Source organism: Chiloscyllium plagiosum, unplaced genomic scaffold, assembly GCF_037043375.1.
Source record: "Chiloscyllium plagiosum isolate Xiang-an unplaced genomic scaffold, Cpla_swu_hap1 HiC_scaffold_2, whole genome shotgun sequence".
NCBI lineage: Eukaryota > Metazoa > Chordata > Chondrichthyes > Orectolobiformes > Hemiscylliidae > Chiloscyllium > Chiloscyllium plagiosum.
The window spans coordinates 121,138,907-121,156,369 of NW_028270140.1; the positions used below are offsets into that span (position 1 = coordinate 121,138,907).

Genomic DNA, 17,463 nt, shown 5'->3' on the forward strand with positions numbered 1-17,463 from the left:
TTTGCTACTTTTTAATTTTAAACAATTGGTTCAATTGAAATTATGTTATAGGTAAATATTAAGATTTATCCAATTCCTGTTTGTGATTAGGATCTGTGAATTATCAAAGAATCAGACCATTCTAGTCAATAAACTTCAACTGGTCACATTTAAGGTTATGCGGGTTTATAAGAGATCAGGGTCCTGTAAAAATTCCAAAATGCAGCCTTATGGTCTGTTTAATACCAGTTTAATTCAATTAACGATCAGCTATCTAGGACATTAAATCACAGAACAATCATTGTCTTTTTTAGGCTGCAGCATTATATAATGTGTGAAGTACTCAGAGGGGGCTGTAAGTGCATGTTGTAAACAAAATAACTAACTCTCCTATTCTGCTTCATATTTTCACGAACGATGATGGCCAGTAAATGCCACTTGAACTTCAAAAGAACAACTGATCTTTAGTTCAACTCCTTCCAAAGTCTCTGATCTCCTTAGGTATGTGCCTTGGTTCTTCACCCATCTACAAAAAACTAAAAATACAAGAGACTCTACAAACATTGAAGATTACGGAGCTGATAGTAAATTATTGACCTGGTTAGGAAATTGGCTGAATGCTAGAAAATGGAAAATAGGCCCTCTTAATAGGCAGGATGCAATGACTAATGTCCAACAAGGACCTCATAAATTAGTTGCATTAATTAATGCCTGGGACAATGGCATAGCAAGGCATGTATATCCAAATTTGTTAAAGTCACTGCTAGGTGGTTTTGCAAATATGTAAATGTGTAACATTATGAATAGGTATTGAAAATTAACCATAGATTCATTAAATTGCTGCACTGCAGAAGGAGACAACTCCACCCATTGTATTCCTGTTGGATCTCTGGCTCCATTCTAGGCTCTTTACCCAAAACCCTGGAGGTTTGTTTTCCTCAAATGCTTATCTACTTCCTTTATGAAAGCCACAATTGAATCTGCCTCCACCACACACACTCTCAGGCAGTGCATTCCAGACTCTTACCACGTGGTAAATAAAGTCCCATGTTGCCATTGGTTATTTTGTCAAACCCCTTTAAACTGGTGTATTTTAGTTCTTGACATTTCTGCCAATGGAAATAATTTCTCTTTCCTCTTGCAACATCTCACCTGAACTCTTCTTTGTCATATTGCCCCTCATCCTTCACTTCTGCAAGAGGAAAAGTGCCACCTTCTCTAATCCATCCCTGTAAGTAAAGGCTTTGCACCTTCTCTAATGTCTTCTCATTCTTCCTAAAATATGGTGCTATGACTGGGCAAAATATTCCTGTTCAGATCAAAAACCAAATGTTTTAAACAGGGTTAATATACAATTGACTGACTGACTGAAATTATCATTAATTTTTGGGTTTTTATTTAGCCAATGGTGTTAAAATATTTGGAGTTAGGCCTTGATGTCATGGAGTGATGCAAAGGGCTCAAGGGTCTGAATGTTTGCGAAACATGATTCTGTGGATGGGCTACATGAAAAGCTTGGGGAAGGTTAGAAAAAGCCATTCTGACTACTTGATAGTATTGTTGCAGATCTGTGCAAGTGAATCCAAAATGAGATTCATTAAAATCAATAAAGTTTGATTCAAGACTATTCAACAACAAAATACTTTTTATAAAGGAGTTTCACATTCGCTCCACAGAATTTAAAAGTGAAGGGTGAAATACAGTGCCTATTTTTCATCTAAACTGTTTCCCAAGCTAGAACAGTAAATTGATTTTTTTTTTGGTTGGGGAGGGGGTGGGGGAGGTGGAAGAGAGAATGTTGTTACTCAGATCTAACTGGGCTCAGCACAACAGGGACCAATTTGAAGTTAGCAATTACAAACAGGAACCCTCTCTGTTAGTGGGATTTTTAAGTATTACTCATAGGATGAAAGGAAGAGTTAAAATCCTGTTTTATTCAGTAGGTTGCAGGAAGTAGAGATTCACCTTCGTAGCTTTCTTCTCTCAATCTCAAAACTATTTCTGAAACTGCATTCCTGTAATGCAATTTACAAGAAAAAAATCAGGAAGTATATATAACACCTTCAAAGTCCACCAACAATAGATGACTTTCAGGAAATCGCTCCCACAGCACATTTGGAAGCCATATGCCAAGTATTCTAAAGTTACAGAGAAGGGTTAAAAATGCACTTTGAAGTGCTAAAGTCCACATGTGTGCAGCAGCCAAAGTATGTCTTCATGATTAAATATTAACCAGCAAACTAAATGGAGCTGTTTCAGAAGGTGACCTTCTCTATCAATGATAGCAGCACTATATACACAGAACCAAAACAGCAGGTTTAAACTTAAACATCAAGTACCCTCTTAAGTACTATTTTTAATCTAAACCACAAACTATTAGATGGAAAAGTTATGTTTTGTACTATGCATCTTGAACTATATCTTCATAAAATATTACTGCACTTTTTGTGGTTTGATATTAACTGTTCCTTTATACATATTTTTAAACTTGTGTAGCATTTCAGATAAATTTGCATTGTGGCATTTTTCAATAATTGTTATAGTTTGAACAACCTCGCATCATAAATGAGCGACTTTGGCAAGCAGCAAGTTCGTTGTTGGAATTGTATATTCACAAGGGTAAAAATGTGTCTGACATTTTCCTTAATTTCACCATTGTGCACTTGCTAGCCTGTTTTCTGTAACGATTGCTAAGTGCCCAAATTTTGGACCCGTCACTAAGCAGCCTGCAATGTAGTCACCATAGAATAAGAGGTTGCCTTTAACTTTGTTACAGAAATGTAAGCTTGTTTAAATAATGAAGCCCTACTGAATACGTACAAATATAATTAGCATCAGCAGATGACTAAGTAATAGTGGTTTATTTCTTTTTTTCAAAGAAGAGACATACCATTGTCAACTGTACACACCTTAACTTTCCTCTCCTATTAAAGCATTATTTTTAAATTCTGTCTGGTCTAATTCAACTTCAGCTGTAGGAGAGTACAGCCAGTGAGGCCAAAGTTTTGTTTTTGTTTTTAGCCAGAAATGTCTAGTGATTGTTTCCACTTAATAACCTGTATGGGCGCTGAAGGCCTGTAAACCCAACTTAGCTAAGCAGCTTTGGTGCATCTATGACACTGGTGTTTGTCAGAAAAATGTACAGGTATGTTTAATTCACAAAAAATGTAAAATAGCACTACTAGATTCCATTAACAATGTTCACCAATGATACATTGTAATAGAAGGAACCATTTAATACTGTTGTCAAGTAGTACTTGCTCAATAATTACCAGCTCTCAAACATGTAGTTCAGACCTTCCCATAACATTTGCCTCCAGACCTTATCATAATCTATGTTCAGGCATAGATACAAGAACCAAATGATTGTTTGAAGAAAATTGCACACCTGTGTGGACCCAGTCAGCCACTGCAGCATCCTGCAGCTGTTGTTTCGGGTACTTGCAGGAGCATGGCCAGGACTAAAGCAAGGACCTGTAAACCGCATTCATGATTGAATAAACTCTGTCTGCAGCATGTCTGTAAAAATCATGGAAATAATTCTCGTAAGGATTTATAGTTTTTGGGTTTATACGTTCAATGATATTTGCCAATTCATTTTCCTACAATTGCCTGATAGTTTATGTAGCCTGGAAAATTTGGTCAAAGATGAGTTGAAATGCCATCTCTGTGCATTGAAAGATGCACATACTTACTGCCTTTCAATGACTCCACAGCTTTGGAACATCCTGAACTAGTATGATACAATCACTGTTATGATGTAGAGAGCTGGTGTCAGCAGTTGACAACCTCCGCAGACCCTCACCACCTTCAGATTTGTCTGTGCACATTTGGCTGAGACTGTGTACCTTAAAAACATCCGGAGTGGCCTCTGTTCTATCTGTACATCTGAGAATTGCCATTAATCAAAGTCAGTGATGCATCAAAGTTGTATCCTCTCCAGCAACATGATTTGACTGAAACAGTGGTGTGACACTTATGCAAGCAGGTATATCATTTTAGGTGTCTCTGAGATTAATGTTTATATAGAAATGAAAACCCAAACTTTTTCTCAAGAGGCATTATCTCTCATTTGGTATGGCTGCAAGTTTTGAATCTGGTGCAGAAGGGAAAACTTGATGAATTTCTAGAATTGGTATAGTGCAATTCAAAGCTTGGGCAAATGTTTCCATCATTTAGGAAAGTGTATAATAAAGGCACAGCTGGCTTGAGCCGATGCTGCATTGAATGCTGACTCCTAAATTGCAAATCTCACTTGGCAAATGTGAAAAGCATTTTCTGGATTAGTGGTGCTGGAAGAGCACAGCAGTTCAAGCAGCATCCAAGGCTGCTGCCGGAATTGCTGTGCTTTTCCAGCACCACTAATCCAGAATCTGGTTTCCACCATCTGCAGTCATTGTTTTTATCTCAAATGTGAAAAGCAGCCTGTTCTAATTAAATGCTACTAACTTTGTAATGCCTTTGGAGAGCTCCAGTGGATTTCTTCAGCTGATGATAATATGCAGAAAGGAAGTCTGAACTTTACATCCTGGTGGCTGGAAGGTCTATAGATGCACTGCGCAGAGAACTCAGTCTGTGGTGAATGCTGTTCAAATGTGACCAGCTTTCAACATGCACATTGGCATCGTTAGTCACCTGTATTTATATACGATCAAACAATGGAAATACACATGGGGTCCAAGATCACTTCCGACATGGGTAGCTGTCACAACTGCCAAACATCTCTATTCAAAGATAGTTACATTTTCTGCAGAAGAATTAAACAAATTGCCGAGACTTGAACCCAAATTACCAATGCATTCCTCCATTGAAAAATAGGGATGGAGGCCGATTGAATCCTGTTTTCAAAGGGGATTTGCTAAGCACCAAAATGGAAAGAATTTGCTGCAGAATAAGACTGGGGCAATGGGACTAGCAAAATGGTTCTTGGAGAGCTGTTATGTCGCTCACTGTTATTTTATGGAATATGTATTAAGGCTTGTTTGTCACTGAACTGTGGGATGTGTGCGATGCATCCTGGATAATGACTGCAATTTATGTAATTAATATAATTAACTGGACAACACTCTGGCTTGGGTTGGTAAATGTCAGACAATATGTGCTAAGTACTAATCATCTCCAAATAAAGTCTAACCATCTCCCCTTGACGTGCAATGGTATTACCATCACTCTGTCCCCCTACTATCAATATCTGGGAGTTCACTATTGACTAGGAACAAAGGAACAACTGCCAGAGCAGACCAGAGACTGGCAAGTAACTCCTCTCCTGACTCCCTAAAGTCTTTTCACCTATATTGAAGCATGATGTGATCGAATATGTTTCACTTGCTTGAATGAGTCTGGCTCCAACAACACACAACTGAATACCATCAGAGACAAAGCAGTGTGCCATTAATTGCCTTCAGTGTTCACTCCCTCCACCAATGCACATGATATAAAAAAATTCACAGCGGCAACACAGCATGCCTCTTTCTTTCACACCTTCCAAACTGATAACCTCCATTAATAGAAGGGTGAGGGCTACAGATAATTGAGAGCATCACCAGTATTGCAGTTTCCCCTCCAAGTTGCACACCATCCTGATTTGGAAGTGTATCACTGATTCTTCACTGTCCTGGGTCAAGAACCAAGAAGTCCCTCTCAAACATTATGGTGTTTGTACCCTTCAGCAGATGGACTGCTATGCTCAAGGAGGCAGCTCAGTACCAACTGAACAGTAAATAGGGGTGGGCAACAGATACTGGTCTTGACAGTGATGCCTCCATACCAATAACAAAAAACAAAAATAGACTGTTAATATATACTTGAAAGATTTTTTTGTTTGCTTGAAGCTTTTGACAACTGTTAAGATCAGTGCTGCACAAATCCACAGCTTAAGTTCAGTCTAATGATAACATGAGCTTACTGTACATCAAATGAGCCATTAATCCTTACAACATGTTAAACTTCCTTCAAAACAATTGCCTGTGCCAAAGAGGCAGAGAATTTGTGGAAACATTGCAATGTGATCAGAACATTCAGATGTCATGTTCTGTAACATAAAATCCTATATCTATTGAACAGCACTGGAAGCTACCAATAAAACAAAGTGCAGTTAACGCAGTTAAGTCCACTTTGATGTGAAGTTATGGTACACTCTCAAGCTATGCTTCATAGCTGTTACGGCAGAGCGATTTACTGGTTGGATAAGTTGAACTTTTCAGTCCAGAGAACAGCCGACCTCAGTTGACATGAATGGGTTCACTGCTGTAACACCTTGCGGACTTGTTCACAGAAGCTGGGAGAAAAGAGGCTGAATGCAACTGCTGATTAGGCAGGGCCGGCCACTAATCAGTTAGATTGCTGACTGAGATGATGATCCTGAGCCCAGCCATTCTTTCATTAATCTATTATGGTGTAGATAACCAAATTCGTAGTGCAATATAATCACAGATTAACCTAATTGACTGGTTACAACCTTTGCTTCTGTACACTGACACCATCTGGCAGAATTGAAAATTAACAGGCACAATGTTAATTCTGTAAAACAAACTTATTCTGTGCAGCTATCTTTTACATTAGACAGTAGTTTAAATTTGATTGAATTCACAGGGCATAAATTATCTAAGTTATTGTGGCTAACTTGATTTTTCTTATTTCCATCTCAAATTCCTTTTGATATGCTTCTAGCCTTTCCAGTTGTACAGGAGCATGATGATCACTACATAGATGTGCATGGCTGAAGGACTGTCAACTTGTGAATCCTTAAGCTCTTTCTAGTTCAGAGTTCTGCCTCCATGCAGAACTTTAGCTCTGGGGGTCAAGACGCTCAAGTATTAGGTTTGAGGGACAGGATAAATGTTGGATTCTTGGTGCTGTGATTTTAAATGTTGACTCCTCACCATGCTATTTCTTGAAGTGAAACTTAGGACCAAATTAAAATTCTTAAAATGGCAATTTTAAGTTAATAAATTACAAAACTTTGTTATGTCCTACATGTGTTGCCACTGCAGATGCTTATTTTGTACATGATTGATTCATGTTGGTCACTTAAACCATGCACAAGCTGATGATTTCATTTACCTTTCTTTCTTTTGCAAAAATGTATTATTGGAGTGTGTAATGCACAGTTTTAGCTGATTCCCTCAATGTCTAACACTGGCAAGTTCCAACTTCTGTTTCAGGTATTATACTAATGATTATTTAATCCTATAAAGAAAATAAATATGGCTAGAAGCAAATTTCCCAGTGGAATACTGATATAGATGTAACACAGTTTACAAAGATATTCAAAAACATCAAAATTAACTTCATTGCAACCCAAGTCCTGCAAAACATTTGTGACATAGATATTTCCAGAGAAATGGAAGGCAGAATCTTCTAATTGAGATTGGAGAACACACATTGGAAATAATGGCTTGCTTTTATTTTCCTCTAGAGCCACATTATTAGAAAAACCCTTTAGTAAACTTTGGACTGTTGTGCATGCAACATATCCTTGTATTCAAATGGAATATTTTTAATGTTGTACAATAAAAACTAAAGGAATAATAGTGTTGGCAGAATGCAATTGTTGGAGCAAAGTGGTTCCGCATCAAACAAATCAGAGTAATGCTCTACTTAGTATTCCTGCCACATCCATTAATGAATTGTGTTGGGCTATGAAACAACTAACCCGGAGGGAGACTCCATTGACATCAGCGCAAAAGACGAAGCTGAAGTGTTTGCAAGCATGTTTGACCAGAAATGCCAAGTTGGCTTCTGCCTTCTCCAGATATTTCCTGTATCACGTGTTAGCTGCTAATTCAGTGAAGGCAAGGGACAATAAGGCCATGACAGCATCCCAGCAGTAGAAGACTTGTACTTCAGAACTAGCCATGCTCTTAGTCAAATTGTTGTTGAACTGCAAGAACATCATCATTTATCTGAGCATGTGACAAATTGCCCAGATATGACCTATGCATTATAAGCAGGAATAATCCAATCTGACTGATGAGCACCATGTCGGCCTACTGTTGGGATTGTCAGCATAATGGTGGAAGGTGTTATTGACGGTGTCATCAGGTGACATAGAAACTAGAAACAGCAGTAGGCCATTCAGCCCTTTTAATCTGCTCCATCGCTCAATATGATCATGCTGAGTCTCGAACTCAATGCTCTCCAGCTTTCTTCCTATACCCCTTGATGCCTTTAATATCTAAAAATGTATCCATCTTTTTCGTGAGTATATTCAACAATTTGGCCTCCACACTTTTCTGTCGGAGAGAATTCAAAAATTCCCCGCCCTTTGATCAAGAAATATTTCCTCATCTTGGGAATGTCCTAAATGAACTACTCCGTATCTTATTACAGTGGCACCTTGTTCTCGGCTCCACAACCAGTAGAAGCATCCCTGCTTTGTCTAGTCCTGTTAGAATTTTATACATTTCAATCAGATTCCTTTCCACCTTTCTAAACGCTAATGATTACTGACCCAGGAGAAAGTGAGGACTGCAGATGCTGAAGATCAGAGTCAAGTGTAGCACTGGAAAAGCACAGCCAGTCACACAGAATCTGAGGAGCAGGAGAGTTGACATTTCAAGCAGAAGCTCTTCCTGATAAAGAGCTTATGCTCAAAATGTAGACTCTCCTGTTCCTCTGATGCGTTCTGACCAGCTGTGTTTTTCCAGCACCACACGTTTTGACTCTCAATACTGACCCAGTCAAGCCAGTTTCTCCTCATGCGATGGTCCTGCCACCCTCAATCTAGTGCACCTCCACTGCACTCTTTCTGTGTCAAGTGTATCTTTTCATAGAGAGAGACCAAAACTGCACGAGCTTGTCTTGATGTAGTTGTACCAAGGCCCTATATAACTGCAGTGAGACATCCCTGCTGCTGAGCACAAATCCCCTTGCCCCCTTTCTGATTACTGGGGCACCTGCCCATTTGCTTTCATGATGAGGGAAGTGAAGGTATGATAGTTAAGCACACAGATAACAAAGATAGGTAAGAAAGTACGATGTGAAGAGGTCACAAGGAAATTACAGGCGTATATTGATAGGTTGATTGACTAAGCAAAGATTTGGCACATGCAGTATAACATGTAATAATGTGAAGTTATTTAGTTGGCAGGAAAAATAAAGGAAGCAGAGTATTGCTGAAGAATTCTAAGGTTTGGGAGGTCCAGTGAATGAATCACAAAAGATTAGTATCTAGGCTCAGCAGATAATTATGAAGGCTCGTGGAATGCTGTACTTTATTCGGAAAAGCATTGAATATAAAAGTATAGTGTTGTGGTTCTGTTCGCAGAGCCGGGAATTTGTGTTGCAGACGTTTCGTCCCCTGTCTAGGTGACATTCTAAGTGCTTGGGAGCCTCTTGTGAAGCGCTACTGTGATGTTTCCTCCGGCATTTATAGTGATATGTATCTGCCGCTTCCGGTTGTCAGCCGGACAACTGGAAGCGGCAGATACAAACCACTATAAATGCCGGAGGAAACATCACAGAAGCACTTCCCAGGAGGCTCCCAAGCACTGAGGATGTCACCTAGACAGGGGACGAAACGTCTGCACCACAAATTCCCAGCTCGGCGAACAGAACCACAACAACGAACACCCGAGCTACAAATCTTCTCCCAAACCATAAAAGTACAGTATTTTGCTTCCGTTATACAGAAGACTGATGAGACCACATCTCAAATGTTCCTTATTTATTTTCTCAATATAAATGCATTGGTTCAGAGGAGGTCTATTCAGTTGCTCTCTGGAATGAGTGGATAGTCTTCTGAGGAACAGTTAGACAGGCTCGGCTGGTTTCCACTAGAATTTGGAACAGTCAAAGGTGACTTGATTGAAGTGTATGAGATCCCGAATAGCATTAATGAAAGGAAACTGGAAATTATATTTGCTTTTCTGGGTGAGTCCCAGAACTAGGAGGCTAATGCTTTTTTAAAAAAAAAAGCTTCACGCTTTTAAGACCGAAATTAGATAATTTCTCTTCGACAGTTGTGTGTTTGAAACTCTCTGCTTCAGAAGGCAGTGGAGGCAGGGTCATTGATTTTATTTCAGGCAGAAGTAGATATTTGTACCTGCATATTAGATTTTACATTTTTTGTACTAGAGCTCCTAGATCCTGCTGCATCTCCGAGGTCTACAACCTCTTGCCATTTAGATTCATACTTATTGTTCCTATTGAAACAAATAATTTCACATTTTCCCACCTTGTATTCTGTCGATGTTTTTTTTTGCACCCATTTCATCCATCACTATCTATCTTTTTGTAGCCTCCTTGACAACTTCCTTTCCAGCTTTCTTTGTGTCTGTAGCAAATTTCGCAACCGTATATAATATCCCTTTATCCAAGTCAGTTATATAAGTTGAGTGGTTGAGGTCTTGATCCTTGTGGATCACCATTCATTATGTCTTGCCAACAGACCTATTTATGCTAACTCCCTGCTTCATGTCACCAAGTCTTCTATCCAAGCTAGTATTTTATCCCCTGCATCGTGAGGTTTTGTTTTCTGCAATAATCTTTGTGGCACTTTATCAAATATCTTCTAGAAATCTAAATTAAGTATATCCAGTAGTTCTGCATTATGCATAGTACTTGTTATTTCCTTACAGAATTCTGATCAGATTAGGGCAGAGAGATGAAAATGGTGTGAATGCAGTGTCAAGTAATAAGTCTCTGTAGATGACCAAGGGTGTTAGACGATGTGAGTAAAGTGTCAATAGTTGAACAACAGCCAAAGGGATAATCTATAATCTGATTAAATGAGGTTGAGAGATAATTACAAAAAATTAAGAATAAGGTGGTGCTGGAGACAAACCAAATGACTGGAATAACATGGAACAAACAGAGAAGCCGCTGGAAAAGCCCAGCAGGTGCAGCAGTGTCTGTGAAGAAAATCCTGAGGAAGAGTCACCAGACCCAAAATGTTAACTGTGCTGCAGAGCCAGACTGCCAGACCCAGTGCACCCCCTTCAGCAACCCCCACCCTCACTCCTAATTTACAGCCTCAGCAGTTCTTTGGTTTTTCATCCGACTGGAATGACATGATCGATATAAGTTTTGCATGCCAAGGATCTAATCAAAGTAATAAGTAATCCAAACCTGAACAAAATAATTAAGGTAGAGAGATCATAACAATTTATCAAGATTATGGTGTCAAAACAGGATAGTAAGGAAGACCGTAACAATGATTCTGGTGGCATCTGTGAAGAAAAAGAGTTAACGTTTTGGGTCCGGTGATCTTTCCTCTGGTTTTTCTTCACAGATGCTGCCAGACCTGCTGGATTTTTCCAGCAGCTTCTATGTTTGTTCCATGTTATTCCAGTCATTTAGATTGTCTCCAGCACCACCTTACTTTTAATTCTTTGTAATTGTCTCACTGCCTCATTTAATCAGATTATAGGTCATCCCTTCGTTTGTTATTCAGCTATTGACACTTTACTTACACCATCTAACATCCTTGGTCACCTGCAGAGACTTATTATTTGATACTCTATTCGCATCATTTGTATGATGTTTTGATTTCTCTGCCTATTAACTCCATGTTCTGTGTGCTTCCCTCTCACTTCACCCGATGAAGGGGTTACGTTTCAAAAGCTTGTGATTCCAAATAAACCTGTTGGATTATAACCTGATGTCATGTGATTTCTGACTTTTATATAGTCAAGTTATTTAGGAAGATTAATGTATGAATGTTCATGAAATCTAAATGAAATATTTGAAAGAAGTTTTATTAGATTTTCAAGTTTCTCAATCAATTGTAATTTCATTCTTTTCAGATGGATGGAAACATGTTTGCATGAAGAATTGCCCCCTACCACAGAGCTTGAAGAAGGGTTGAGAAATGGTGTTTATCTTCTCAAACTTGCAAAGTTCTTCGCTCCTAAATTGGTCTCTGACAGAAAGATCTATGACATCGAACAAACAAGATTCAAGGTACTTGAATAGTTTGTCATTATATGTCAAAAAGATATCACCGTACATCTGAGCAACTGTTATTTTATGATGGTTCTCAAATTGAAGTATGTTCAGGGAGACTGAGGCACAGAACTAGTGTTATGTGTAGACAATGTTGGCACTTCATCCATGATGCCATGGTTAGGAGTAAGGAAGAAAGTAGTGGCTGGTAGTGTACTGTGCTTTTAGTCTCCTCTGTACATTTTAGTGCGCTCTCTGCACTCATGTTCTTTTGGAGTCTTTGTTTGTGCCTGGCCTCCCTGAGCTTCTGCTCTCACAGAGCCATAGAGTCGTACAGCACGGAAACAGACCCTTTGGTCCAACTCATCCATGCCGATCAAGCTTCCCCAACTAAACTAGTCCCATTTAAGGCACGGCTCCATTAACGTTGTCAACCTTTCAATGCCTCAGCAAAAGACCGTTCTTTGGAAAGTTTTTGACAAATTGTTTAGCCAATCATTTTTGTTGTACATGTTTCGTAGCTGTTAACATTGTCTGAAATCTGTTTCTCTCTTCCCTTTTTATTTTACTTCTCAACCAGCCATCCTTTTTCAAAATGAAAACTAAGTGCTTTGAAACCATTTGTTGTGGACATTCAGTGACGTAGTTGAGGTTATTTCCAGACAGAAATTAAATTTGATAAAGTCTTGGTATATTTTGCTTACGTAGTACATTTAACTCTGCCCTTCAGGTCTCCATTACAATTGCAAATGTATTTTAATGCAAGCATCTTGAATTCTGTTTTTCTTTCAAATTCTGAAGTGTAATCAAGCACTTTGTACTCACTGCACCAAGTGAACCTGTTGCTTATCCTGCAAATTTCTGCCAGGTCCTTGCTCAATGATGCATTAGTAATGCTTGATTTACAGCCTTAAACGTGCGTAATTCAAGTTTAGATGCTGCTTGTTAGTTATTTTTTCTTCCTCCCATTCATATATTAAGCTGCAAAATGAATTGTTATCAACATGAAATTTGTGAAGGGTCACAGAAGGAAATACCAATACCAAGTGATGTGATGATCAGCTGTTTCAGTTCACTTTGTTGCTTTTGCAAGGAAAGAATGCCTTGCCCTGCATGTTTTGAAAAAAACAGTACCCATTTAAGATCCGGTGTCACTTTGAATTAAACCTCCATTACTAACTGGCTTATGATCATGCTAAGCGGTTTTCCAGTTCAATGAGTAACCTTTTCCAAAGTACAGTTTTTTCGAGGCTTCAGACAGTTACTTCTTGAGGGTAATTTTGACAAAAGAAGTTAACATTTGAAACAATGGTTGGTGTGGCTTTCTCAATTTAACAGGCTTACGAAGAAAACATTGGTTATCCTCCATTTGTTGAACTGATTTGAGTTGATTGGTGGTTGTGGGTTGGTGGTTACTGCTTAAGATTGCAGACTTGTATATAAATGGACATTGATGTCCTCATGTGAACATTGCAATGCTGCAGAAATGTCCTGGAACTGAGATGATTTATTTCCAACAATCACAGCCAGCTTCCTCTGTGCCAAGTATGACTAATCAGCAGTGGAGTTTCTTCGATTCCCATTGAGTCCAATTTTGCGAGGACACCTCTGCCACACCCTGTCAAGTCCTGCTTGATGTCAAGGGCAGTCACTCTTACCTCCCCTCCGGAATTCAGCTCTTTTGTCCATGTTTGAACTAAAACTGTAATGAGGTCAGGAGTTGAGAGCACATGTCAGAACCCAAGCTGAGCATCTAGGAGCCGCTTATTTTTGAGTAGTTGTCGACAACCCCTCCTATCATTTTACAGATGAATGAGGATAGACTAATGGGGCAAGAATAGGCCAGGATAGTTTTGATCTTTGTTTCATGGGCAGAACATACTTGGGGTATTTTCCTTGTTTGGTAAATGCTAATGTTCTAACTGTGCTGGAGATGCTTGGCTAGAGGTGTGGCTAATTCCAGTGCACAATCTTCAGTACTATTGCTGCAACGTTGTAATGGCATATAACCATTGCAGTATTGAGCCCTTCAACTATTTCTTGATATTGCATGGAATAAATTAAATAGAATGAAGGTGAGATGAAACCTGTAATGATGGGACATCAAGAGGCTGAAATGAATCATTCATGTGGGACTTGAATAGTTTACAGTCTGCTACTTCTTGTAGGTTATGAATGTCAATAGTTTTTTAAAAAGTGGCCCTAGGGCTATCCTTGTGCAACTCCACTATTTGCAACTTCCAACCTGAAGAAGACCCATTAATCCTGACTCTGCCTTGTGTGTGTGTGTTCACCAATACTCAATCCATGCTCATACATTACACTCAGCATTGTGAGCTCCTACCTTGTGCAATAGTCTTTTATGTGTTACCTTATCAATAGTCTTCTGAAAGTCCCAATACATTATCTCTGCTGCTTCCCCTTTATCAACTTTGCTTGCTAAATCCTCTCGGAACTCTGGAAAATTTGTAAAATGACATTTCTGTTTCACAAAATGTGATTTCTCTTTTTAATTATGTTCAGCTTTTCGAAATGTCCCATTTCTTCCTTAATAATAGATTTAAGCATTTTCCCAATGACACGTGTTAGGCTAACTGGCCTAGAGTTTCCTGTTTTTTGTCTTCCTTCCTCCCTTGCACATGGATGTCGTGTTTGCAATTTTCTAATTTGCTGAAACCCTTCGGAATCTATTGATTTCTGGAATACTTCGACCAGTGCCTCTACACTCTTTAAAATCTTTGGATGTAGGTCATCATAAATAGTCTGCCTTTAATCCCAGTAGTTGGTCAGAATCTCTGCTTCTCATGATAGGACTGATTGAAGATTTTTCTTCCCATTTGCAACATGCTTGTCTGTTATCTTTGGGATGTTTCTTGTGTTCTCCATCATTAAGACTGATGTAAAGTATTAGTTTAAGTTATCTGCCAATTCCCTGTTCTTGGTTATCAGTTCTCAGTTGCACCCACCAAACATTTAGCTACTGTGTTTGTTTTTATGTACCTGTAGAAGCTTATGTTTATCTCTTAATTAACTTTCATAATCAGTTCTCAAACTCTTATTGAGATTTTTAGTCATCCACTGCTGGTTCCAAAAAAGACGCCTATTCCTCTTGCTGCTGTTATATTTTGCTGCTTTGAATGCTTTAGTGGATGTTCTCCTTGACCACTTTTGTTAATTGCAGATTTATCCTTCTCCTTGAGACAAGAATATATCTTTGCTGAGCATTATGAAATATTTGCTTTAGTGCCTGCCACTGTCCAACCACAGACTTTCTCCTTCATCTATTTTCCCAGCCAGCTTTAGCCAACTCTTTCTTCACATTTCTTTCATTGCCCTGATTTAAGTTAAGGACACTAGTTTGAGACCCGAGTTGTTTTCCCTCAAACTGAATTTGAAATTCGACTATGTTGTGATCACTACCCCCGAGAGGATCTTGAATTATGAAATTTCTTACTTAATTACAAATTGCGAGATTTGAATATAGCCTATTCCCAGGTAGGTCCTGCAATATAATGCTCTAACGATGAATCCTTGATGCACTTCAGAAATTTATTTTCGGTGTCACCTTTGCCCCATCTGATTTGTCCTGTTTTCAATTAGATTGAAATATTATGGTGGCACTTGAGTGACTTAGGCTGAAGGACTCCAGACATAGTCTGACCAGCACCTTGTACAGTTGCAGTAAGACTTCACAACTTTTATATTCCAACCCCCCCCCCCCCCTCCACTTTGAAATAAAGGCCAACATTCCATTCACCTTCCTGATTACCCGCTGCATCTGTGTTCGAGCTTTTTGTGTTTCGTGCACAAGTACACCCAACTCTCTGTGGTGCAGTTTTCTGCGATTTTTCTGTATTAAAATAATACTATTTTTTTGGTTCTCCAATGCTTGCCATTTCCTTATTCACATCTACCATAATCCCAGTGTCTGATTTTTGAAGTCTCTGCCATAGCCTTAACAATAAAATTAAGGCAACATTATATTGACAGCCAATTAATAAACAGCTGCATAATTCAGTCATTCTTGTTTTCAGTTTTATGTGAAATAAGGCAGAGCAGAAATTTTCCAAGTTCCTGTCATGCGAGGACTCAAACTTATGGTTCTGCAGTCCAAACTGAGCTAAAGAAATCTTTCATAAAAGTCAGAAACTGCAATGAAAAGGAGATGTTCCTGAATCTGCACTATGTACTTAGATTCCAATATTGAGGCCAGAAAGCCAATCTGACAGAACTGAACAACCCTTACCTACCTCGAAGTGAAATAAAACTGAGTGCTTAGTAAGGCGACAGTGCTGTTAATCACAGTTAATGGTCTGGTTCCAAAAACAGTAGCTGCATTTTTAAGCATGTCTGAGGTGTTAGCTCAACCTCTACCAACCTCTACCAAGGACCCCACCACCAGGGATATATTTCCCTTCCCTCCCCTCCCCTATCAGCGTTCCGAAAAGACCACTCCCTCCGTGACTCCCTCGTCAGATCCACACCCCCCACCAACCCAACCTCCACTCCCGGCACCTTCCCCTGCAACCGCAAGAAATGCAAAACTTGCGCCCACACCTCCCCCCTTACTTCCCTCCAAGGCCCAAAGGGATCCTTCCATATCCGCCACAAATTCACCAACTCCACACACATCATTTACTGCATCCGCTGCACCCGATGTGGCCTCCTCTATATTGGGGAGACAGGCCGCCTACTTGCAGAACGTTTCAGAAACACCTCTGGGACACCCGGACCAACCAACCCAACCACCCCGTGGCTCAACACTTCAACTCCCCTTCCCACTCCACCAAGGACATGCAGGTCCTTGGACTCCTCCATCGCCAGACCATAGCAACACGATGGCTGGAGGAAGAGCGCCTCATCTTCCCCCTCTCTCCCCCTCTCCCCCCCCCTCCCCCCACCTTGACTCAGTCCCAACCCTCGAACTCAGCACCACCTTCCTAACCTGCAGTCTTTTTCCTGACCTCTCCGTCCCCACCCCCACTCCGGCCTATCACCCTCACCTTAACCTCCCTCCACCTATCGCATTTCCAACGCCCCTCCCCCAAGTCCCTCCTCCCTACCTTTTATCTTAGCCTGCTGGACACACTTTCCTCATTCCTGAAGAAGGGCTCATGCCCGAAACGTCGATTCTCCTGCTCCTTGGATGCTGCCTGACCTGCTGCGCTTTTCCAGCAACACATTTTCAGCTCTACCAAGGCACCACTTGAAGAGACTGTTTAAATCAGAGTGCAATGGCTCGCTGAAGCAAAATTTGCATCTCCCCTCAAACAGTAGCGTAGCAAGTGGAACTTTGTAAAGAATATTACTTATTTACTATTACAAGTGATAGAGGTTCTTGGCATACAACAATATAGAATTCTGGCCCATCTTCAATCATCTCCAATTTCTTTGTTGTCTAAATGATTTTGTATGTGAATTTAATTAATGTTTTGAGTTTTACTGATGTTTTCCTGTACATACCTTGATTGGATGCTGTCTGTCGACAGTGTTGCATTGTTTTTTTTTTGTTTCAGGCTTCATTAAAGATCTGTTTTGAGTTATAGTTCGTATTGTGTTAGCTGTCCCCTTGCACGTGAGTGGAAGAAAAAGTGCAAA

General features: G+C 39.7%; 1 protein-coding gene across 1 annotated transcript in view; it reads left to right on the forward strand.

Annotated features, from left to right (window-relative positions):
* Positions 1 to 17,463, forward strand: part of iqgap2 (IQ motif containing GTPase activating protein 2) — a 360,882-nt gene that overhangs the window by 143,531 nt on the left and 199,888 nt on the right. Inside the window, exon 3 of the mRNA XM_088000344.1 lies at positions 11,727 to 11,883. Within this exon, the coding sequence (XP_087856470.1) occupies positions 11,727 to 11,883 (157 nt within the window). The remainder of the gene's footprint in view (positions 1 to 11,726; positions 11,884 to 17,463) is intronic.